The following is a 23,946-nucleotide window of genomic DNA, read 5'->3' on the forward strand; positions in this document are numbered from 1 at the left end:
CATGACTCTCTTTCGCACACACTCCTCCGATCCCGCTTAGTTCTTGGCGGCAAACGCGGCGATGCGCTCGCGGCGCTTCTTCAGCGCGGCCTTCTGGTTGTGCTTGCGCACGCGGCGGGCGTTCACCAACGCAGGGAGCCAGCTACCACGCTTGGAGTTGTGGAGATGCAGGGGCACGGGGCCCTTGATCCCATTGCGGTGGTTCTTGCTCGACTGGTTGTGGTTCGTGTGGTTCTTCGACTTGGCCATCTTGAATGAGCTGAATCTGTAGAAGCTGTGGCCATAATGAGCAAACACAAGTCAGTGAGGCGGTGGTGTGTGTGTTGGCAGGGGGTCCAAGAAACGGGTATCATTGTAGAGTGTCGTGTTGGCGGAGGTGGCACATGCAGGTGAGATGTGTGTGTGCGTTTGGTGCCATGGGAGGGGGTGAGTGGGTGGGTGAGTGGGGGTAACACACCGCACCATACAGGCGTAGAAGTCAGCCGAGAGGCAAGGAGAAAGAGGGGTCGGGGAGGTGTGTGCGTGGAGGGCAAGTGGAAGCAGAAAGGAGAGAGGGACGAGAGCAACAGATGGATCGAAGGAGTGCTCTATTATGGATGCGCACGTTCCACACAGGCGCACGCACATGCGTTCATGCGCGCCTACCCGGATAGCAGCGGGCGACTGGTGGAGATTGAGGCGAGGACACAAGCAATGCAGGTGCTAGCTATATGCTTGTTAGCCGCCTACGCAAACGCAGCACCATCAGGGTAGTACACGAGGACGGCGCTCACTTTGTGAGAAGCGGGGAGTGCTCATGCGCATCGCTGACACCGGCATTGTGTTATGGGGCTGATGTATATGTATATACATATACATATATATATATATATATGTATCCCTTCGCTTTTTCGTGTGTCTGGCGTGAAGAGTACGACCCGGGGAGGGACGACTCGCCCCTCCCCCCCACACACACACACTCACGCCACCAAAAACAACAAACAAAAGAAAAAAAGAACCAGGCACAAAACACACACGCACGTACGCAGCCACACATACACGGTGATAGCAAACAAGAAAAAAAGGGGGTCGGAAAGCAGAAAAAAGGGAGGGGGAGGGAGGAGCCCTCTCTCTCTCTTGGCCCTTTCCCGCCGTTTTCTTGTCCTTGCATTCCGCAAGACACACTGCGTTTGCGTTTGAAGGGCCATCAAGAGGACCAGACGAGAAGGACGAGAGGAATAGAATTGCTAACAGAGTTGAGCGCACCATCCAGGTTGGTGGCGTCGCCTGCTGATGGGCTTCACCAGCCCCGCTCCTTTTCAGCCTTGCGCCACAAAGATGTGAGCTAGCAAGGGACGAAGGGACACGGCATGGCGTGCACGTGTGGCTGCGCACCCTTTTTCTTCTCTTTCGCACACACTCCTCCGATCCCGCTTAGTTCTTGGCGGCAAACGCGGCGATGCGCTCGCGGCGCTTCTTCAGCGCGGCCTTCTGGTTGTGCTTGCGCACGCGGCGGGCGTTCACCAACGCAGGGAGCCAGCTACCACGCTTGGAGTTGTGGAGATGCAGGGGCACGGGGCCCTTGATCCCATTGCGGTGGTTCTTGCTCGACTGGTTGTGGTTCGTGTGGTTCTTTGACTTGGCCATGGCTACGCTTGTGTGTGTGTGTGTGCGTGTGTGTGTCTGTGTCTGTGGTGCGAAGGGTAAGGAAAGGTTTTGCAGAGAATAGCGTGAGGCGAGGAACACGGGGAAGAAAGATGTGTTTGAGGGGAAGACAAAAGATCAGAGCGGGTAAAAGGAGCGAGACAGGAGGGGCACCGAGAGCACAGGCATACTCGCTGGTTTTGTGCTCTTTCCATGGCGCCCATTTTTATCAGCTCCGACCCAAAGAAGAAAATGGCGGCGGCGAGTGCATCAAGTAGTTCCTTCATCTGGCAGCCACACCATGCGTGTGCGCCGCCGTTCCTGCGTACTCCTTCTTTTCTTTTTTCTTTTGTGCCGTCGCTCTTTGCTCGGACGCCTGCAAAGGATGATGAGGCTACTTCTCGACACCGCAAAACTTTCTGAGATCAAGGAGGTAAAGGACACACACGCACGCACACAGAAGGCACCAGACACGAAATACGTGCAGCCAACGAAAATGTGATGCATGGCCAAGAAGGAGAGAAGAGCGAGAGCACCAGACACCGAAAGCCAGTGGGTGCTGCAGCATTGCCGCCACACCCGTTCTCTCCGAATGCATCTCTCTCCTCGCCACCGCTTTTACTGTTCACCGCTGACAGTGCGTGTGTGTGTGGGGGGGGGGCATGGCGCAAGAGAAAAATATATATACTGAAAGCTAAGATACGAAGATTCCCCGGTGATACGCAGCTGACAGTCAAGACCCACACGCACACGCAGGCGCCGACGTCGACTCAACGAAGCGGGCGCGCCACACGTTTCGCGACCGAGCGCAGCTGTTCGCTCGTCCCACATCAGTGATGTTCCAGAGACTTGAGGCTCTTGCGCTTCACCAGCACATCGATGATTCCCGTCAGGAAGGGCCGGAGGCGATAGGCGAGCTTCCCGCCCGTCGTCATGATGATCTCGGCATCGTCGCACAAGACGCCGTCCATGCACTGACGCGCGCACACCGCAGGTGAGACGCCGCGGCGCTGATTGCCGCCCAGAAGCTTACCGTCGTTTGTCAACACGCGACTGTGGAAGTCCGTGTCCACATAGCCGGGACAGCAGAGCGTGATGTGCACCGCCGTCTCACCACGCAGCGCGTTCATAAAGCCCTGAATGGCGTGCTTCGACGCCGTATACGCACTGCGCAAGATGGACGGCAGCACACCAGCAAGAGAGGACATGATAACGATGCGACTGGGAGAGCTCGACGAGTGATTCTGCGTGAGCTGCGGAAGGAAGGCCTGCAGCAATCGCACGTTCGCAAAGTAGTTGATATCCATCATGGCGTGGCATATTTGCTCAAAGGCGGGCTCCGTCGTGAAAGGGGCAATGGCGCCTGCACCGGCGTTGAGTACAAGGTACTTGAGAGGGGGGGCCAGACTCCTCCCCGTGCCCTTGTAGAGGCGAGCGTACTCGCTGCGAACGCGATCGGTTCCCTCCGCCTTGCTGATGTCTGCTTGGATGTACTCGACCCGCGGTGCTCCTGCCTCCCTGCACACCTGAGCCGCTGCCTTCAGTGCCGCCTCGTTGCGGCCCACCAGCACAATCTCGCAGTGAGAGACGGCGAAGATTTTGGCCAGCTCCATCCCCAGCCCGGAGCCGCCGCCGGTGATGAGGGCGACGGCACCTGCCTGCAGTCGCTGTCGGTTGACTCGGCGGTACACATGGCGGCTGAGAAGCGCCACAGCGAGGGAGAGGAGAGCAGCGAAAGCAACGCGAGACATGCCTAGACGCGATAATGAGCTGGTTGATTTGTTGTGCTTTGCCGCTTCCGCGTCGGTGAAAAAAAAAAATGAAAGTGATGGTCGTAAAGCCACGCGTGCGCACATGTGTGCATGTGGGTGTGGGCGGGTGTTGGAGGTGCAAGGTAATGGAGAAAGAGAGAGTTGACAGAAGGGGAAGGGCAGAGGAGGCAGAAGCCGCGGCGAACGCATGCACAAGTCCGTGCGCTCGTGTGCCGCCGGGATAGCTAATAGCGTTTCACCATCAAGGCGCGCATATCTACCAGAGGAGGTGCGGTACACGAGGTACCATCTTCTTTCGCGGTGCTCGTGTGTGGATGAGCATGGGTTGCCCGTTCCTCATCCGATTCGACCACGTCTGCCGCCGTAGAGCACATATCATCGTGATGTAGAGTGAGAGCGCGATTTGGTGAGGGAGAGACAGCACACAAGAAAGAGGGGATAAGTGGATGGAGGCCGTAGGGGCGGTTTTGATACGGAGGGACATCCACGTCACGCGATACACAGGAGTGAGAAAACCAGCAAAAAAAAGTAATGATCAAGAGCTACGAGGGAAACGGGCCGCAACGACACGCCACCCTCCCCCCAAAAAAACAAAAAACGAACAGCGAAGGCGAAGAAACAAGTAGGCTATGAAACAAAAGGGAAAATAGAGCGGTAGCTGTATAGATGACGAGAGAGCGGAGGGGGTGGGGGTGGGGTTGGGGACAAGCACCATGGGGGCAGCGAAACGGGAGACACAAACACTCATGGGAGTGCGGAAGCGAAGAGCGCAGCACATCACGCGCTCCAGCCGCCTTTCGCATCCACGTCGCCCGAAGCAGGCGTCACTGGTAGGCCCGAGTTGAAAGAGGTGGCTGACCGCTCCTGCCCCGTGCGGCGGTACAGCTGGATTTCTTGCTGCTTGAAGTACCGCTTCCCCTCTTGATTCACCAGCACCAGGTTGAGGAAGTAGCGCACACTAAAGAGATTCTCAACGTCCATATACGACGGCGTCAGGCGCGGCACCGACTTGAGATAGAGACGGATGGGGACCACTTCTTCCACAATAGGGGTGCCATCCATGATCTCGAACTTCTGCAGCGTCTCCGACTCCATCGTCTCGTCTGTTTGGCCAGGCGCGAGGAACTCTTTACGCACTAACCCCACCTCGCCGTACGCGATGTCCATGTCTGCTACCTTGTACTCAACCTTGCCCAGCACCCGCTCCGCCAAGTGGAAGATTTTCTTATCGTAGCGGAATTCAATATGAAGAACGTTGTCCACGCCAACGTTCATCGCGATAGACTCAGGACCGAAGCACGTCTCGCGGAAGTAGTTCATGTGCGCCGAGGCATCCGTCTGCGACTCGCTGAGCGCCGTGTCGACGCGGTGCACCCACACCTCTTCCTTCACGCTGGGACTCTTGATGCGCTGCTTGACCGTCGCCTGTACAAAGTACCTGACTCTGGCGTAGATGCCGTGGTACGACTCATGCTCCTTCGGTGCGGAGAAAGTGAACTCGAACGGCGTCGACTGATTCAGCGTGTCTGGCTCGAACTGGCGCTCCTGCCTGAGGAATACAACGCGCGATTCGACTTCACGAAACGTGCTTGCCACGCCGATCAGCTCCACTACCACACCTTGATGTGAGTAGGAAGAGCCGGTCGGCGTCACCACCACGCGTCCCTTGACAGGCTCCTTCCATGAGTAGAGCGGGAAGCGCTCGCTTACCTTGTCGTAGATGTCCACTACCTTGATCTTGTCCGCCTCCGTTTGGTCATCCAGTACGATTTCGAGCTTGCAGCCGTCGATGCTGCGCAGGATTCGGCTCCATAAAGAGAAGCTCTGCTGACCCTTCTCTGGCGGCAGCTCGTCACGAAGCATTGGCGCGCGCTGTAATCCCTAGTCTGATTTTTTTTTGTTCATACGATGCTGACGTAGCCCACAACGTCCAGCGGTTCCAGCGGCGTCACGTTGGCGATACCACTGCAAAGGCACAGTGAGTAAACAGTACACAGGCACACACACACACACACACACGTACACGCGCGCGCGCTTTATGGTGGAGGAGATCCTTCTACACAATATCAACACGTGCAGCGCCGGTGAGTGTGCCAGCGGTGTGCGGTGTGTGCCCTGCAAAGGTGTGGAGAGGTGTACCTATGCGAGGATGAGGGCCGTCGGGGACGAGAGGCAGGCAGGTGGTACAGAGGGGAGAACACACCATAGACGCGAAGTGAGAGTATGAGGTGCTTGTGAGACCCCGTGTGCGAGGAGAGACGGCGGCACACAAGCGAAGGGCAGGGGGCCGATAGGGGGAGAGAGGAGTGGGACGTCAATGCGAGACGCACATGCCTTTTTCGTTTCTTTTGAAAACTCGTCATTTGCTAGCGAGCTCCGATAGCACAGCACGGATCTACGCAGGCGCACACAGTTGCCAATGCCCGCGGCACCGTGCACACATACAAGAGTGTAACTTGTTCGCTTCCTTTATTTTTTTTTGTGTTTCGTGCGTGTGTCTGCTCGTCTACGTCGGTCGAGAGAGGGGAAGCTAGGGGAGAAGGAGGGTGGTGGGGGGGGGCCGTCTCGTGTGCCATCGCACACACATCTACATGCAAGCAAATAGAAGCAAGGAAGGAGGAACTGAAAGAAAAAGACGGGGAACACACAAGGAAAAGTGCATCGAGGAGCGGGCCTGAGCCGTTGCACGCGTAGATGGAGCTGCTACTGCCCGCGTATGTTTTGTGTAGGAAAGCCGTTGGGAAAATGTGCGCATGCGTGTGTCGGAAGGGGAGAAGGAGAGGGAGGGGGAGTGGCGGGGCCTTTTATTTCATTTTGCTTTTTTGCGTTCCAATGCGGCGTGCTTCACCCCCACTTCTCCAGCGCTGAGTTACATCCTAGACGACGCTGCGTGTGTGTGTGTGTGTGCGTGCGAGAGAGAGAGAGAGGGAGAGAGAGAAAGGTGCCCATTGCGGTGTGGTCAACAGCTCGAAGTACGAAAGCATCTCCACTCCCCTCAATTCGCAAAAGAAATCAAAGAGATGCGGCGAACAAAAAAAAATGGAGGAAGAACAAGGAATATATGGGCTGCAAACTACTTTCTCGTAGGTGCTGAAGGGATGGTCGATGCCAGCCGAGGCTCATCCTGCTTTCTCTAGCACCGCCCCAAGCCCCTCTCTGGTGCGCCCACATAGCTACCGCCATAGCGGAACGAAGAGAGGGAAAGACGCTGACGATAGCCATCAATTTCTCTAGGGCATTACGTCATCGTCGGAAGAATAGTGCGTCTCTTTGGGCGCCGCCGCCTCGCCCTTGCAGCTGTCCATCTCATTACTCCATGACTGCGTGATGGCGAAGGCGAGGGCGAACAAGTCGGGCAACGAGTTCTTAGTCAACAGCTTGTAGAAGCGGACTGTTTGGCCCTTGCACTCGGCCAGCAGCTGTGTGCTGTCGTCCGTCACTGCGTCACAGTGCTTTTCAGACTGGTCAGGAAGGCTTGGGGGCGGGACGTTGGCGCTGCCCGATGCCTTGAAGCTGATGGACTTCGACTTTCTTTTCGCAGGCGAGTAGGCGCGGAAGCGCAAGGCGGCGAATATGGACGCCGCCCAGCGGCTATTTTGCGACTTGTCCAGTGAGTCGCCGCTTCTGCTCTTCTTCGCCGTCAGCACCGCCCGCTTCGTCTTCGAGAGGAACTGCTGCAGGGGCAGCGTCGGGTTACGCGATGAGCGCTTCGTCACATCTTTGCCGTACAGCATCCAATCCTCTTTCCCACCGCAGCTGGTGGCGTTGGAGTGCGGGACCACGACGCCCAGCTTCGCACGCTCGCCCTCGACGTAGTGACGGTTGTTTTTGTCCGTATGTACCTCAGCGTCTCCGAAGACGTTGTAGATGGTCAGCCGTTTTCGGAGGCGGCTCTCGCGCACTAGGTAGCGGGCGCGGCGCTGGGCGTCACACACGATGAGGAAGGTGTGCAGCGGGTGGCCCGCCTCGGCCAACAGCTCACCTGCCGGCACCCCCACGCTCCGTCCTGCACAGCCACCGGCGACGTAAGGCTGCGACGAGGGCAGCAAGGAGGGAGAGCGCCGCGGAAACGCAGAGTCGTCGTCATCCGTGGCGGGAGCGTACAGAAGGCCGTGTTGGAAGCATCCGACCCACTGCCGCCCACAGTAGCCACTGATGCTGCCGTCGGCCCCGTACGTTAGCGAGATGGTCACGATTGGTAGCTCAGCCTGCTGCTGTGCCGTGGGTTCTATGCTCGTCGTGGCATGGATCGGCACCGATTCGCGTGAAGAGGTCGCGGTGTCGTCTGCCGACGTGTCGCGCGACGGCGGCGAAGCGACACCACGGTAGGAGCACTTCGTCGTGTCGTCGGCGGCGGGAGTCGGGGATGCCTGCTCTCTGCAGCAGGCGTACTCTCCGGAGCTGGAGGCGACACTGAGCGACATGTCGCGCACGTTCAGTGGCCCGCTGGCTGTGCTCGTCTTCACCAGCCAAGCTGTCACGGCACTGGGCACACCGATAGCCACTTGTTCGCGCTCCTCAGCGTGTCCGCTGCCTGCGAGGGATGGGTTGCAGTTGGGTGACGGGCATGCAGTGCTGAGCGGGGTCGTCGACTCGACACTGTAGAGCGTAAGCGCATCTCGGCTAAGAAGGCTCGTGCTCTGCCGCGACTCCAAGGAAGGCCTGTGTATGACCGATGCAGCGGCGGCGGCGGGATCTGGAGAAACTCGACCCTCGACGCCGCGCCGGATGCGGCGCACCTCAGCGTCGATGATCGGGCCCAGCACGTTTGCAGACCCTGTGCCGCCGAACGAGGGGTGCACCTGATCCGCTGCTATGTACTGCTCCAGCGCCGCCAGCGATGGCGGACCGCTCTCGAACTTGATCTTGTCCTGCACGCGCACGTCCACTAGCGGCCGCAGCACCTTCCAGGCGGCAGACACCGCCCACCCCGCGTTGAAGATCAGCAGACGGCGCATGATCTCAGGGTAGGCAACCTGCAGTAGGTTCATGACACCTTTGAGAAGCGCCAGCGTTGCCTTGTTTACGCTGGATATGGTGATGCCGCCCAGATCAATCACGTACGTGCAGCGATCCACCCTCCGCTGCAGGCAGACGTAGCGGCTCACCTCCATCGATCGCAGCTGGAAACGCAGCAGCTGCTCGCTGGTGAAGTCCTTCATAGCCGCCATGAGCTTGTTGGCGTCCGGCGAAAGCCACAAAACGGGGAGTCCTTCCTTGTCAAGGCCGTAGATGGGGTACGGCTCGCCCTTGTACATGGGGGAGAGCACCGAGCAAATGGTGGGGTGCAGTTGCTCCCCAATGATGTTGTTGAGATCATCGGACTTGCGCAGCCGCGCGTACTCGCGCATCCCCTTCTCAGTCGAGGCAACGTTCCAGTGCTTACCAATGAGGAAGCGGTACATCAAGTCGCAGTCGCTCACCTTATACGCGTCGTCGAACGGAAGAATGTCGCGCAGCCGTGAGCAAAGTTCGCGATTCTTTCGACGCTCCTCTTCCGAGAAGATGATGGGGCCGCTGCCCTTCTGCGCGGTAAAGTCTCTTTCATACTGCGCTTCCCAGTCGGTCGATGTGATGGCCACCACGCCTCCCGACGCCTTGGCTGGCATGGCGGCAGGTCCACTTGGCCGTTTGGGGTATTCTGTCTTCCGTTTCTGTTGCCACACGTGCGCGTCATGCGAAATGTTTGCCACTATGTGCGTGCGTAGGGGCACGTGGAGAGGCGGGAGGATGGGGGTGATGGGGGTGGGGCTTACATGTACGGTGTGAGAGGTCTGTTTCAGCGGTGCCGTGCGCCGCTAGCCACCCAAACTTGCACTAAGCAACTCGCTCTTCTCGACTATAGTGATGCATGCACGTAGACGTACACAGGGCAGCGATAGCGTCAACAATAGAGTGCGGAAGGCAAGGAGCTCTGATGAATGGGTTTGCAGTGAGGCGGGAGATAGGATCGTGTGAGTTGGCGGTCGTGAGGGATGCATGAGATGACGCGTGAGAACCAGAAAAGCAAAGATGCGAGCGCAAATAGAGTGCAGAGCAGGTTGTCCTTTTCCATCCTTGGAGGGCATCTTGGGCAGAGGGGTGAGGGCACCGTAGTGTCCTGCAAAGGCGCCTGCCGATTGAAATATTTCCTGTGCATGATTTCCTCGGAGGATTCTTCGATGACTCCTCTTTGCGAGACCATCAGAGATTGAGGGACGAACGGAAGGGTGTTGCGGCGGATGTTCAAGCGTTCACCGCTTGCCTCCTCCTGGCCGACGTATCGTCGCATCCGCGTACACCACACAGTGATCTGCGGAATCGAATCGCAGTCGGTGTTGCTCCACAGAGCACCCAAAGTCCTGTGCTCTTGGTTCCCCTGTGCGTTTTTCTTCTTGGCAGCGTCCGCACGCAACGGAAAACGATGCCGTGATACGTCGCTTGCTCTCTCAGGCCAGGCGTGAGGGATAAGGCGACGCTGCGAAAGGATTGTTTTCATTTTTTTTTTGGTTTTAACGTGCCCCTTCTACACCGAACACGTCAACACGTATACACGCATGCACAACCACCCCTCATCTACCTCTCTTGCGCTACGGCTACATGCTGCTCGTCTAGGACGAACCGCCCCGTTGCTGAATCCCGCCACGCGTCTGGTGGGCTCTTCTTGTCCCTTCTCGTCCCTTCGCCTACGTGCTGCGCGGTCGGCGCGAGGTAGACTACAGTGGGCTGCAAGGCTTGATCTAAAGCGGGCCGCATCCAGGGGCCTGCTCGAGGGGGTGGAAGTGGTGGCGTCTGCCGTGCAGGTAGTAGGGTGTGGGCTACACATGTGCCCGATGAGCTGGAGGAGGAAGCTGCCCAGCTTCAGGCCTGGGCTCTCAGAGACCCTGCACGCTCTGCCTGTATGCCATGTTGGTCCTTGAGTCGCTTCAAGCCGAGACATTCCATAGCAAGATGTGGAGACTCTCCACATGGGAGTCTGGTGGACTCGATGGTGTCATCCGAGGGTGTTTCTTTCAGGCTTCTGGTATCCGTGCCGCATCAACCCACCCGATCCGGATGTGCTAGGTGCCGCACATTTCGCGCGCTTACACCGTTGTGCTGATCGGTCTCGATCGCTTCCTCAACACTTACTGAATCCTTGACATGCTTCGCAGTGAGCTGGTGAAAACATCACGGCAGCAAGTCTCTTCGGCACAGCACCAGCCGATCCCTGTCCGCGGAAGCCAAGTGTCTGCAACCGTGCCCAAGGGCAGGCTGCAGGCGCTTGGCGTCCTCCACGGAGTGTGGGGCACTGGTCCCCGTGATACCACCGTGCGGTGGCACTGCATCATCAGGAAGGAATGACGAGACTCGCGCAGCAAAAGCAAAAGGAGGAACAAAAGCGAATCAAAAATGGAAACAGCAACAGCAAGAGGCCACACACGGACATGGACACGTACAGGCATTCTGCGCTTCAGCGCCACCACGAGGAGAGCGAGCAGGGGTGAGTCGATCCATAGAGCACGCACACAGACACAAATCCAACAACACACAGCAGCGCCTCCTCTTTTCTTTCCGCATTGGCATGCGGTGATGGGCACGAGAAGATGCACGTCGAGAGCGAGCGAGCGAGAGAAGAAAACAGCAGTGACGTGCACCCGCAGCGGCAGACAGCTGTAGCCATCGGCTGAGATGAGCAATGGAAATAGGGGAGGGCTAGGAAAGGCGACGAGGGAGGTGGTGGTGGTGGTCGTCGTCGTCGTGGGGGGGGGGACGAGCGGAAGCTGAAGACGCGCAAGACAAAAACGAGAAGCCCGCAAAAAAAAAGACGAAACAGGAAAAGAGCAACAAAGGTAGGGGTTGAGGCCAAAGAGCCACAGCGACACGCGTGAGAATGGGTGGGCTGGGTCGGTAGTGGTGGTGGTGGTGGTGGTGAAGGGGGGGGAAGGGGTAAGGGTGCACGCACGTTTCTGCTTCGCCCGCAAATGCACTCCTTGCTGACTTGCTCGTGCTGGACTGACGCGCTGGAGCCATGAAAACAACAAAAAACTTGAGCGCACCATACCGACAGGACTATGTAGAAGAGGTGGGGGAGGGAGGAGGACATGCAGCGAAGAGGAAAACAAAAAACAAATGGAAGCGATGAGGGAAAAACAGATAAGGGTGCGGTGTGGGACAATACACGAGAGCCACGTATCAGGGAAAGTAACGGGCGAAGAGATGCGAGTGCCTGCCAGACGGAAATACAAGGGCACTGCGCCGTGGCGTGGCGTAACGTTGCAAGCCCCTCTCCCTCACCGCTGAGCTTGAGAGCCGGATGAGCACGCCATCTAGAGAGAAGCAAATCAAGCCGAAGCATGCGTTGAAGCGCATCCGCACAGAGTCGAGCCAGCGGCGCGCTGATTATTCAGACGTACCCGCGCTCGACAGATCCGTTGTGCGCAGTGCAGGCACATCTCTTCCGCGTTCGCTCCGCCCTTCCTTCCCCATTTGTCCCCCACACCCACATTTCCACTGTCACTTTACGCGCAACCGTTCCTCTTACCCGCTTACGAGTTGCGCAGCGCATTGAGCTTCTCCATGAGCTCATCTTCTTCTTCCTCCGCAGTCTCCTGCTGCTGCTGCTGCTGTGCCGGGATACGAGAGGCACCGACGCGTGCGCCGTCCATCTGACCCTGAACCACGTCCATCACCACCTTGTTCACCTCGTCCTCGAGCTCTGTATCGCTGATGTCGTCGTCCAGTGCTTCATCGATCGTGTCGTTCATAATCTCGTCGATCAGCCCTGCTTTGACCATTTCTTTGCTCATTGCCATCATGGACTGCTGAACCTCCTTCACCTTGACGAGACTGTTCATCTCTTTCATTATTTCACCGCTCTTCTTGAGCGAGCCGGACATCTTCATCTGACTCGCCTGGTTCTGCAACTGCATGGACACGGAGTTCATCTGCGCCTTCGAGGCGTACATTCGGTTCACCGCCTTGCGAGAGCGAATCATCTCCTTCGCCAGCATCCGCATCACCACCTGGTCATTCTGTTTTGCTGCCTGCTTCATCGACAGTTTTACCTTGGCCTCCTCGCGGCGGATCTTGGTGATTTGAAGCTCGATCTTGCGCTGCTCCGAGCGCAGACTGCGCGTCCACTTGCGCACCTCCTCCTCCGGCGTCGTCCTGTGGAACATGTTACCGAATACGGGCATTATCGTTCGTTTTTTCGTTGTTCTTGCCGTTGCTGCTAGTGGTGACGGTGGTATGATCTACTTGGAATGGAGCGGGGAGTGGGGGGGGGAGGAGGGGCCGTGGAAGAAGGTCAGCATGCGCACCCTGTGTGTGCGTGCGATATAGCCGAAACGAGGACGCAAAGGCCGCGAAAGACGGACCTCGAGAAGGAATCGATGGCAGCCGATAGGGAGATATGAGAGAGCAAACGAAAAACGGTTTGTTCCCTTGTGTGTGCATGTGTGTGTGCGTATGTGTCAGAAAGGGAGGAACAGCGCTGCTCGAAGAAGAAAGCACGATAGAAACAAAGAGAAACGATGCCACGTGAGAGGGCAATGCGTCGCAGCAGGAAACGAGGGAGGCAAGGGGAGTGGCATGTAGGAATGGGTCGGATTCGCAGGATTGAGGGATAGAGGGCCAACCTCAAAGGGTGGTGGCGTGGCGTGCAGCAAGGGGTCCGCAGTGACTGATGTGCACAATACACCGGAGCGCCCCGCCTCTGCTGTTGCCCTGCTGTAGTCGCTTTATATGGCCTTTAGATACTCTTCTCCTGTTGATCTGTAACTTGTCGGGGCACGCACAGACATGTCGCAAGTCGCAAGGTCCCATCAAAGAGATTGTTGATGAGCATTCCTGTACGTGCGCCTTGAGCAGAGTAGGGCGAGGTCGATGGAGCTCCAGCTGACACTGTTTATGACAAAAAGCACCTGCCGCGTTCACCTCCCTGTGCGCGACAGAGGATGGGGGTGGGGAGTGACGCAACCGCGAAAGGTTGATGGAGGAGGAGGGGGGGGGGCGGGGAGGACGGGAGAAACAGATATATCGGCCCACATACCCACAAAGGCACAGAAAGCGCCAGCTGCAGAATCTCAGAAAAATAGAAACACCAACAGGCGCGCACGGGCACTTCGCCGGCGAGCCTTGTGCGGCCTGCCGTACACGCTTGTGATGGTGATGCAAAATCTTCTGCTGGTTTGCGTTTTCCTGCTTTAACGAGCGAGGGTGTAATGAACGAGAGAGGCGGGTGAGGGGGGGGGGAGGGGGCTGTCGCCGACGAGCGGCAACCTCACATTCAGTGCTGGATGTCGGTGTCGAGCTGTGCGGCCTGCTGCATGAGCGGCGGTTGGAGAGTGTAGCAGACCGGATCGAGCACGTGCGGCAGCGTCTGTGCACCCGCGACACCGACTACACCCGGAGGGTAGCCCACGTTCATTGTCATCGCAGTGTCGAGCTGGAATGTGAGGGGAACACAAGTGGCGAGCAGCCGGCGTGCGCCTTGCGGAGTGACCAGGTATGCGTTCGTCGTGCGATGGTACTGCGGGACGCGTGCCACACCCTTGGCTACCTGCATGTGTAGGCACTGCTTTGCTGTGTCGAGGCCACTCACGTAGACAAGCTCCCAGTCCGGCGGCACGCTATTCATTCGGCGCTGAAGCTGGTCGAGAAACGGAAGCGAAGGTGATGCGGCGGGTGAGTCGCTTCCGTTGTCGTCGCTATCCGCGAATGTCGAGTCATCCTCCAGCACAAGAAAGCATTGCTTGGGCAGCGTTGCCGCAGGCGCCTCAGCGGAAATGTTGCTCACCTTACCCAGAGCCGCGATGCGTGCCCAGAGGTGTATGTGACTCAGCGCACACCCGAGCGCCGCCTTGTTCAGGTCCATGCCCCATATGTGGTGTTCCGGAGGCTCCTTAAGTCGCCGCAGACCCAGCGCAGAGACGAACCCGCAGTGATGCACAGCATTCACATCGAGACGGGAGCCCTCAACGGCGGGAACGCGCTCCGTTCGCTCTGCTGGGAGACCGGCACGAGCACATACTGCTTGAATTGCTGCCCACCGATCAGGGCGGCGGTCAAGATTGATGACAAAGACGCGCTCCAATGAGAGCGGGCGGCTAGTCATTCGAAGTCGCCAGAGGGGAGAAGTTCGCATGAGTGTCCCACTTCAGCTGCGACCACAGATTCAGTGCTTCAAGACCAAAGGTTCGTAGCAGTAGACAGTGCCAGTGGGGGAGAAGACGACACATGACGGGTTCAGTGGCGCGCGTGCATGGACACGGCGGAAGCAAGTGTGCCCTTCTATCGACAACACAAAAGGGAGAAACAGAGGGAGCGTAAGGGACGATGAGCTGCCGCGCACATCAGAAACAGCGCAGCGGCGCATTGTGATGAATCGAAAACGGAAGGAGGGGGGAGGCGTATCATCAGTATCACTGTGTTTTTTTGTTGTTTGTTGTTTGTTCTGGCGCGAAGAGACGCCACATACCTAACGTCTACCATGCGTTGGAGGCGTTGCAAGACGAGCGGCACAGGAGAGAGGGCCTGGCCCACCAAACAAAGAAAGCCAAGGGAGTCACTCCGCTCTCTCGCCCCTGGTCATTCAACACGACGTTGTGAGCGTGGAAGTGCTGCACACCTCGGCAGACCCATATTGTGCATCTTCCTACACGTGTATATCACTCTCGCTTTCTCTCTCCCCTACCTCCCTCCTCCTCTCTCTCCAGGACAGGCGGTAGGGGTGGGGTAGGGGGAGATTGCCACATCTCCACATTCAGCGACTGAGGCGAAGAACAGCAACAACAGCAAGAAGGGGAAGGAGGGAAGGAGGGAAGGAGGAGCGGAGGTGAAAAGACAGGGGTAGAGAGAGGAGACATGCGCAGGTGATACGATGTGGCGAGGGGAAGAGAAGGAAAGGAGAATAGACGTGAGTAGTGGAGGACAAACAAAACATGAACATATAATAACAGAAAAGACAACCGTATGCGCACAAGCGCGCACATACACACGCAGCGAACTAGAGAGAGCGCGCGACTCCTCCGCGCTCGCGGCACGAGGGAAGTGCAGATACGATCCAGACAAAGTCGCCGAAGAAGTCACCATCAAGAGCTCACAACGGGAAGACGAAGAGGAAAAGGGGGAAAGAAACGTCGGGAGACTTCAACGCCAGAGGCAGTTCATCGTAGATGACCACCGCACCGGGCCCATGATCTTGGAGGAGCACCCCAGCGTCGGCGTCACGGGGATGACGTCGTCTAGCTTGTGCCCCTTCACGAGGTGGATGTACTTGCCCTCCTCCTCGCCAACGATAACTTGGAAGGTAGCCGCGAGAGTGGCACTTGGCCCCGACAGTTCCACCTCCTTGTGCGGTGAGACTTGCATGAGGTACTTGTAGCTCTGCGTGCTAGCATTGCCCTCGCGGTATACCAGGCGCAGCAGCGTGTTGGACTTGGAGATCATCATGTCATCGGCCGGCTTTACATACGTGCGAAGCCACTCCTGATCTTGCTCCACCTGCTTGCGGCAGTCGTAACGGTGCTTCAGGTTCTCGTATCGCCAGATCTGAATGTACTGGTTGACGCCGCCAAGCTGAACAGTCCAGCAACCTTGGCAGATGCCAATACACGGACGCTGCGGCATGTATTTCATGGAGAGCTGGTGGAAAGAGTCGTACTTCTCGGGCGCCACCACGTAGGTGCGCAGCTCGTACACGTGCGACGCCGACTTGGCGTCGCCTAAGTGTCGAGCACACAAGCGCAACATGACTCCTGTGTGTCCTTAGGTTTTCGTATGGATTGTGGATGGCTCTTCTGCGCTCGAGCTATACGACGAGTCGGATGGGTGTAATACCGACCGTGTGCCACAGCATAACACGGCGTGAAGCTCACACAATATACAATGAGGCGAATTCAGCGCGCTTCTTTCGGCAGCTCAACGGCACACAAGCACAGAGCAGGGGCTGTGTATATGGTCAGATCGAGCGAGGTCGACGTCGCGAGGAAGGCGCACTGGCTATAGTTCGTCTTTGGCCTTGTTGTATGCGTAAGCGCTTGCTTGTGATGGCGGTAACTGTGTGACGCGGTGCTTCTTCGTGTTTTGTTGTTGTTCGCTTATTTTTGTTTTTCCATGCAGCTCTACACACACCAAGACAGAGAGACAGAGAGAGCGATGCAGCCGGGGTCAAATGGCAGACCGGTGAGCAGGGAGGGGGGAGGAGGGAGGGGGGACGCGGTGCTCCAAGAGAACACGGGGACCTTTGTTCTCGGCTGGAGGGGAAGCAGATCTAGTAGAAAGCGTGAGTCGTACGCGTCTAGAGTTGCCCCCCTTCCCCCCCCCCCACACACCCCCCCCGCGGATCCGGTAGCGCGCATCCAGGGCCAATAAAGGTCATGACAGAGACCCACCGTAACCGGAGGTTGATGTCTATGTGCTTTTCAGCTGTGCCAACTACAAAGGTGCCGCGCGAACATAGCAGACAGCACCTGACAGGTTAGAAGTCACTCTCACTAACACCAAAAAGTCCGCCTCTTTAAGTCTCCACGTCTTACTCTTACGGTGGCACGGCGTGGCCCTTCACACTGGCTATCTATATACCCTAAGCTCTTCCTCGGATCGCCGCCGCTGTAAAGAAGAGAAATACGGGTGTTCGTCTCCAGGCAGCTCTGAGAAAGAGGTAAAGAGAGAAACAGTGGCGTGGAGGACTGAGGTGCAGATGTGGAGGCAGCCTGATCACGGATTGTTTTGTATCTGTGATCGTCTGTCGGCTTGTCGGTGTGAAACTTGGGCCACTGTGAAGTTGTTAGAGCATACCAAAACAGCGATATCGTGTGTGTGTGCGCGCGTGTAGATACAACAAGAGAGACGAAAGCGAGTAAGGTAACTTATGAAGTGGGTATGTGTGCATGTGTGTGTGTGTGTGTGTGTGTGTGCATGCTGCCGTGGCTGAAGGGAATCAAAGCAGCTACAACAAAAGGAGGAGAGGGAGATCCGTCGACACAAGGGAACAAAATAGCCGGCGACACAAGAGAACGCAGACCAGAACCAGTGCTGGAGCAGTGATCGCTCCCTCTCAGCTTCAGACGGGTGTAGGGGAGGGGCGGAGGAGGGCAGGATGGAGCGCTATACCTAAGTAGTTTACAGGAGTAGAGCAAGCGACGAAGAAAGACGGGCGCGGCGTATCATCGACAAGACATAAGCATAAAGAGAGGGAGACACAACACAGCGAAAAATAAACCAAAAAACAAAGCATAGCACAGGAGGAAGAAACACATACATCAAACGTCTTTTTGTTGGTTTTACATTACACACACATCTATATATATATATATATATAGGTATAGATATGGGTACCAATGCATCGCTGTCACGAGTCGCGCACAAGACCAAAGCAAGTACACCGACGCAAACCACAATGACAGCTGCATTTTTGCTTTAAGGCCACGGCACCACCACATCAAGCACCGCATACACCGGTGCACTCCAACAGCAAAACAAACATGTGCATTACAGACCATTCATACGCTTCCTTGCCCACCAAGAGAACCCGGGCCTCGCAACTTTGGGAGAGAAGGGGAGGGAAACCCCTCTCATCTCTCCACCGTTAACGAACGCGTGCATGTGTGCGTGCGTGTGTGCTGGGGCGAGGTGGTGGTGGTGGTGTGTGTGTGTGGGGGGGGGCGGCCGCTGCTACGAATAGCTTCAAGACAACATACGGCAGACGCACATCAGCACACATCAAGAGAGAAAATAACCAACTGGAGAGACACGAGCCCGCTTACCAATTCTGCTTGACAAAACATCTGTGACCAGGTAGCCAGCTCCTACATGTACGTGTCTGCGAGGCGCTGCGATGTCAGCATAAGTGGAGGAGGAGCGCGCATCGACATGCACGCACTCCGGCTCCGCCAAACCTTTTCCTTCGCCACCGGCAGCATTCTCTCACGACCGCTTGAGGGCATACCGATAACCTTTACAAGGCAAAGTCGCCAGAAGCGCTTGGGATGCGCGAGAAGAAACGTTTGCAAAGGAGGAGAAGAGAAAGGCAGGCTCGCAAGAGAACAGCACACTTTGTGTGTCCGGCACAGCGACACTTCTGCATCCCCGCCTTGCTTGTAGGAGGTGAGGAGGTAAACCCGAACCTCAGTGGAAGACCATCTCGCAGATGATCTCCTGCTCTTTCTCGTGCTTGCTCTTGTACCCGGTCGACGGGGCCGCTGTAATGCTGCGGCCGGCGTAGCGCAGCTCCCGCTCGCCCTTCGTGTAATCCTCAATGCGCGGCTCGACGTGGGCCCAGGATCCCATGTTTTTCGGCTCCTCCTGCGCCCACATGAGCTCCGCCTTTTCATACTCGGCAAGCAGCTGCTGCACCTCCGCCACCGGGAACGGCGAGAGCTCCTCCACACGCACGAGCGCCACATCCTTCACGCCCTTCGTCTCCCGATACTTGTTGAGGTAGTGGTAGATTTGGCCAGTGCACATCACGAGGCGGCGCGCCTGGCTGGCCGGAACGGATAGGTCTGGGATGACCGGCTGAAACTCGCCGCTCGTAAGCTCCTCCAGCGTCGACACGTTCGGCGCGCGCAGGTACTTCTTGGAGAAGAAGATGACCAGCGCCTTGCGGAAGTTGCGCTTCTGGTGGCGGCGCAGCAGGTGGAAGTACTGGGCCGGCGTGCTCGGGTACGTGATCTCCCAGTTGATGCGGTGGGCCCGCTCCTCCTTGCTGTAGGCCGGCGTCGTCACATCCTCGCTGCTCATCTGCAGGAAACGCTCGAGGCGTCCGCTGCTGTGCTCGGCGCCCTTTCCATCGTACCCGTGCGGCAGCGTCACGATGCACGACTGCTGCTGGTTCCACTTGGACTCGCCAGCGCTCAGAAACTGGTCGAACACGATGGTGGCGCCGTTGGCGAAGTCGCCGTACTGAGCCTCCCAGATGACCAGCGAGGTGGGGTCGTAGAGTGAGTAGCCGGCGGCGTAGCCGAGCATGCCGTACTCGCTAAGCGGGCTGTTGTTGATGATCATCCTCCCCTGCGTGTCGCTGATGTGCGCCAGCGGGACATAGGTGCGCTCCTGACTCTGGTCGTGGATAACGGCGTGGCGCTGCGCAAACGTGCCGCGCTCGACATCCTCGCCGGTGACACGCACCTGATGTCCCTCCAGCAGCAGCGACCCAAACGCCAGCGCCTCCGCTGTGCCCCACTCGATGCCCTCGCCAGTCTCGATAGTCTCGTTCCGGCGGTCCAGCACCGCCTTCAGCTTTGGGTGCAACTGGAAGCCCTCCGGGTACGTCTTGAGAGCCTTCAAGACCTTGTCAACGGTCTCCTGCGTGATGGCGGTCGGGTGCTGCGTCACATTGCCGAGCTCGTCGGAGTATTTCATGCACTTCCACTTGTCGGGGATGCTCTTCTTCAGATACTCGGCGTAGTTCACCTGCGCGGCGGCCTCCTGGTAGCTGCCGTAGCGCGCCTTCTCGTCAATCGCCTTCTGCGTCGACTGCTGCGGCGTCAAGATGCCCTGGGTGATGAGGGCGTCCGTGTACCGCCGGAACACATCCGGCATGGCACGCACGCGCTCGTACATGAGTGGTTGGGTGATGCTCGGGTCGTCGTTCTCATTGTGGCCGAAGCGGCGGTAGCACACGAGGTCAATGACGACGGACTTGTGGAATCGTGCCCGGTACTCGGCCGCAAACTCGAACACACGGATCACCTCTTCGGGGTAGTCGCCGTTGACGTGGAGAATCGGGCAGTTGTAGACGCGGCCGAGGTCGCTGCAGTACGCGCTGCTGCGGCTCGACTTTGGGTCCGTGGTGAAGCCGATCTGGTTGTTGCACACCACATGCACGGTGCCGCCCGTGTCCTGTTCGCCAACTTCGCTAATGCACATTGTCTCAAAGGCAACGCCTTGGCCGGCAAAGGCCGCATCGCCGTGGATTTCGATCGGCAGCACCTTCTCGCGGCCCTTCTCACCCAAGGACACCTGCATCGCCCGCGTGTAGCCCTGCACGAAAGGGTTGACAGCCTCGAGGTGAGACGGGTTGAACAGCATCTCCGTCTCCATCACCTTGCCCGAATTCAGCTTCAGCTGCCCACGGTAGCCGAGGTGGTACTTCACATCGGACTGGATTTGGAACGGGTGCAGCTCCTGCCCCGTTACACCCACGAACTCCTTCAGGATGACCTCGAAGGGCTTGCCGATAACATGGCACAGCACGTTCAGGCGACCGCGATGGGCCATACCAAGGTTAATCGCCTGTACGCCAAGCTCAGACGACTTCTCCAGCAAGGCGCGGAGGCCGGCCACCATGCTCTCCGCCCCGTCACAGCCGAAGCGCTTCTGAGTCGAATATTTGCGCTTGAAGAAGTCCTCGAAGAACACGGCTGAGGCAACCGTGTCCCAGATCCGGAGCCTCTCCTCTCTGCTCATCGGGCGGTGCAGTGCGCTGCAGCCGTCTTTGAGCTCGATTTGGCTGCGAACGAAGCGCTTGGCGTCGCCGTCGGTGAGGTGCACCAGCTCAAAGCCGATCCGACCGCAGTAGCGCTCCGTCAGCAGCTCGTGCAGCTGACGTATCGTCAACTGGGGTGAGGAGGTGTCATAGATGCCGCCCATCTGATTCTGAAAGCCGACACGCACCACGCGGTCAAGGTCCTTATCGCTAAAGCCAAAGTACGCGAGGTCGAGCCGCACCATCTCCTTGTACCGACGCGACGGCGTGCGCTCGGTGACGTCAGTGTCCACGTAGTTCAGCGGATCCGTCTGCGCCATCAGATGACCACGGTCCTCGAAGGTATGGATCATCCGAATGAGGCGACCACAATCAGCCAGTGACTGCTTCACTACCGCCTCGTCGCTGCTCTTCGCCGGCAGCACGCAAATCGGTGTGTCGAGCAGCGCGTGGTTGTAGTTGCCGAGGTCGCTGCGAGAGAAGAGCTCCGCCCACGACGCGTCGACCGAAGCCGGATCCTTCTTCCACTGCTGGTAAAGCCCGTCCATGTACATGGCTGAGCTGCCGCTCAGGAAGCTGTCGTTGTCGAAGAGCAGCTGCCGCTCCGGCACGGCCTCTGCGGCGCGGCGGCGTCCCATGATGAGAGCCGCATGAGAGGCACACGGGAACGCACTCGTGGGAGCCACTGCAGACCCGCAGCTTACCACGCCACGCACAGGCACCAATCGGCGCATCATATTTGCTGCTGTTTAAATTATTTGTCTGCTGTTTTGCACCTGCGAACCCTCGCCCAGACACGCGCGCGAGGTGTGTGTGTGTGTGTCTGTGTGCGTGTGTTTGCTTCTGGCTCGCTCGCTCTCTCGCGGTGTCACATGCAGGATCAGCGGAGAGAGAGATCGTGTATAGTGCAGGGAGAGGCGGGCCTCTCCTTCGTTTGCTTTATCTGTGAACTCTTCCTCGCAGCTCCTCAGCTCTATATGGCGTTCTCCCTTCTCACCCGAAGGACGTCGCCGAGACTGATTCCTACTGAGCTTACTGCCTTTCCGCGTTCTCGATCACGGCCACCTCTGACTTGAAGATGCAAGAGGCCTGGAGTGCACAAACCCGCTATTGGACGGTGCGGGGAACGTCGGTGAGAGAGGTGCGAGGGCTGGCACAATGACACGACGGAAAGATCGAGGGAGCAGCACCCGAACACAACAAACGCTCGTGTGGCAAGATAAAACAGAGAAACGCACGCCTCCAATGAAAAGGAGACGGAGGCGGAGAGAGGAGAAGAGGGACACGCAACGGCCTTGCCAACGTGTCACCCACTACGGAAACTGTCGAGAGGGAAGGGGGTGAGGTGGGGTGGAGCGGCTGTACGCGAACAGCAACCACAGAAAGAGAAGCGATCACAGAAGGAGGGGGGTGACTGGCTCTCGGGCTCACCCCAGGGCACGTTTCGAGGGGCACAAGAAAATGGAGTTAGAGAGAACAAAATAAGAAACGAAGGAGCTGTGTACGCGAGTGCGTGTATGGCGTGCGTGAAGCGTATCTCAGCCGCAGGTTCCTCTTCAGCAGAGAAGAGAGGGCAAACGTAGGAGAGGGATAACGATGCAGGGAGGATATAGATGCTGCTACTGTCATCGCTGCATGCCGTGCGAGGCCGGAGTCAGTCTCACCACCTCACACCCGCTGGCAGACACAAAATGAAAGAAAGGCGCATCGAAGTGCGAGGAGCAGGTCTCCACCCACTGCCCACTCTAACCCAAAGGTGAAGCACGCATCCCGTGCTGCTTTGGTGGCGCGAGAGAGGAGGTCGAGGGCTGCGGACTCGGAAAGAAAACGAGAAAGATGAGGGGGGCACGACGGCATTCGCACCAGGCAGCAGAATCACAACGCTGCCTTCCCTTCTCCATTCCTTTTCCGAGCGCCCTGGTTATTTTCTGCCATCTTGCATTGTGTTGTGGCGCCACACACACACACACACACACGCTCACACATGTGCTGCTGTCAACGGCGCAGCTGTTGGCATCTGCCTACACGCAAACGCCCGACTGGTGTCCCTCTCTCTCTGTCCTCCTCCTCCCTTCCCGTTTGCTGCGTCTCTTTCGGCGATTAGCGCATCGATGTTACGATACATTTTACAGGTGACACACGCGCACACAACCACGCCTAAAAGTGAGCGTGAGGCCGAGGGAGAGCAACAGAACGAGAGAGAAGGGGTGAGAGAGGGGCACACCGACTTGCTGGTCACTGTCTCCCCATCTGGCGTGTTCCGCCTGCGCGGCGTTGCTGTCGCGCTTCACGCCCCGAGCCCCTTCTTGCCCTTGTGACTCATAGCAGACTCGAACTGCGACTCTAGGTTCGCGTTCATGCGCTTCAACTCGGCGTTGCTCGCGGCAAAAGTATTGTGGCGCGAGTGTCCGCCAGCGCCGCCCGTCCCCTGAGCAGCCACCTTTGCCCCGCCCATGAGGCGCGCAAACTTCATTCGCTTCTGCTCGTTCTGGTCGAAGGCATCGGAAGACGCGTATTGCCCCAGCTCGATCGAATTGGAAGTCCCCGATCGGTCTGCTGTAGCGCTGCCGCGGTACGAGGAGGAGGTTGGCGCTTCAGTAGACTCCTCGGTCCGGCGACGCTTCTTGTCCGAGGTGCCTTCGTCTCCGGCGGCGGAGCGTGCGCTGTGAGACTTGAGGGCCTTGCGGCATGCCCTCAGTTGTGCGTGCAGCTCGTGCTGACTGGCGTCGTTGCCGGCACCGCGCTTCGGCAGCTCCTGCTCCAGGAGCCGAATCGCTACAAGCGAGATCGTCGTCAGAGCCTCCTCGCGTGGAATGTGCTGCAGTGCTTTCTCTGTGTCGCCGCCGCGGTACCCCTCGAGATGCTCCGTGGCGGCCTCGCGTACCTCGCGAAGGCAGTCCTTGAAGGAAGTCATGGTGCTTGATGCTGCGCTTGCAGAGAAAAGTAAAGGTGAAGAGCAGGCAAGAGCACCAACGCTGCTTTTCTCCTTTTTCGTGTTAGTGCTCCGAAGCAAAGACGCGCGGCGACCCTTCTGGCACGTGAGCGCAGTGACACAAGTGTACTTCCGTTAGAATGGCGGGTGTGGGCTTGAGAGGGAAGCGCGAGTGAAAGCGGATGCATCGTACATCAGCAACGGAGGCAGGGAAGAGGAAGGAGGGG

At 57.9% G+C, this 23,946-nt stretch overlaps 10 protein-coding genes across 10 annotated transcripts; all 10 read right to left on the minus strand.

The window, feature by feature from the left end:
* Positions 1-36: 36 nt before the first annotated feature.
* Positions 37-249, minus strand: LMJF_36_3390 (putative ribosomal protein L29; the record flags this gene model as incomplete). Its single annotated transcript, XM_001686867.1, has 1 exon — positions 37-249. The coding sequence occupies one exon, from the start codon at positions 247-249 to the stop codon at positions 37-39; it is 213 nt and encodes a 70-aa protein (XP_001686919.1).
* Positions 250-1,413: 1,164 nt separating this feature from the next.
* Positions 1,414-1,626, minus strand: LMJF_36_3400 (putative ribosomal protein L29; the record flags this gene model as incomplete). The annotated part of the gene is made up of 1 exon (XM_001686868.1): positions 1,414-1,626. The coding sequence occupies one exon, from the start codon at positions 1,624-1,626 to the stop codon at positions 1,414-1,416; it is 213 nt and encodes a 70-aa protein (XP_001686920.1).
* Positions 1,627-2,453: 827 nt separating this feature from the next.
* Positions 2,454-3,584, minus strand: LMJF_36_3410 (short chain dehydrogenase-like protein; the record flags this gene model as incomplete). Its single annotated transcript, XM_001686869.1, has 1 exon — positions 2,454-3,584. The coding sequence occupies one exon, from the start codon at positions 3,582-3,584 to the stop codon at positions 2,454-2,456; it is 1,131 nt and encodes a 376-aa protein (XP_001686921.1).
* A 588-nt stretch (positions 3,585-4,172) lies between these two features.
* On the minus strand, positions 4,173-5,258 carry LMJF_36_3420 (vacuolar protein sorting-associated protein-like protein; the record flags this gene model as incomplete). Its single annotated transcript, XM_001686870.1, has 1 exon — positions 4,173-5,258. The coding sequence occupies one exon, from the start codon at positions 5,256-5,258 to the stop codon at positions 4,173-4,175; it is 1,086 nt and encodes a 361-aa protein (XP_001686922.1).
* Positions 5,259-6,625: 1,367 nt separating this feature from the next.
* On the minus strand, positions 6,626-9,004 carry LMJF_36_3430 (conserved hypothetical protein; the record flags this gene model as incomplete). Its single annotated transcript, XM_001686871.1, has 1 exon — positions 6,626-9,004. One exon carries the CDS (start codon positions 9,002-9,004, stop codon positions 6,626-6,628), a length of 2,379 nt encoding a protein of 792 aa, XP_001686923.1.
* A 2,898-nt stretch (positions 9,005-11,902) lies between these two features.
* On the minus strand, positions 11,903-12,553 carry LMJF_36_3440 (SNF7-like protein; the record flags this gene model as incomplete). Its single annotated transcript, XM_001686872.1, has 1 exon — positions 11,903-12,553. The coding sequence occupies one exon, from the start codon at positions 12,551-12,553 to the stop codon at positions 11,903-11,905; it is 651 nt and encodes a 216-aa protein (XP_001686924.1).
* A 1,091-nt stretch (positions 12,554-13,644) lies between these two features.
* LMJF_36_3450 (glycosyl transferase-like protein) lies at positions 13,645-14,502 on the minus strand (the record flags this gene model as incomplete). Its single annotated transcript, XM_001686873.1, has 1 exon — positions 13,645-14,502. The coding sequence occupies one exon, from the start codon at positions 14,500-14,502 to the stop codon at positions 13,645-13,647; it is 858 nt and encodes a 285-aa protein (XP_001686925.1).
* Positions 14,503-15,506: 1,004 nt separating this feature from the next.
* On the minus strand, positions 15,507-16,109 carry LMJF_36_3460 (conserved hypothetical protein; the record flags this gene model as incomplete). Its single annotated transcript, XM_001686874.1, has 1 exon — positions 15,507-16,109. One exon carries the CDS (start codon positions 16,107-16,109, stop codon positions 15,507-15,509), a length of 603 nt encoding a protein of 200 aa, XP_001686926.1.
* Positions 16,110-18,485: 2,376 nt separating this feature from the next.
* LMJF_36_3470 (putative 2-oxoglutarate dehydrogenase E1 component) lies at positions 18,486-21,425 on the minus strand (the record flags this gene model as incomplete). Its single annotated transcript, XM_001686875.1, has 1 exon — positions 18,486-21,425. One exon carries the CDS (start codon positions 21,423-21,425, stop codon positions 18,486-18,488), a length of 2,940 nt encoding a protein of 979 aa, XP_001686927.1.
* Positions 21,426-23,074: 1,649 nt separating this feature from the next.
* On the minus strand, positions 23,075-23,701 carry LMJF_36_3480 (conserved hypothetical protein; the record flags this gene model as incomplete). The annotated part of the gene is made up of 1 exon (XM_001686876.1): positions 23,075-23,701. The coding sequence occupies one exon, from the start codon at positions 23,699-23,701 to the stop codon at positions 23,075-23,077; it is 627 nt and encodes a 208-aa protein (XP_001686928.1).
* Between the last annotated feature and the right edge of the window lie 245 nt (positions 23,702-23,946).

This window comes from Leishmania major, chromosome 36 (assembly GCF_000002725.2).
Source record: "Leishmania major strain Friedlin complete genome, chromosome 36".
Classification (NCBI taxonomy): Eukaryota; Euglenozoa; class Kinetoplastea; order Trypanosomatida; family Trypanosomatidae; genus Leishmania; species Leishmania major.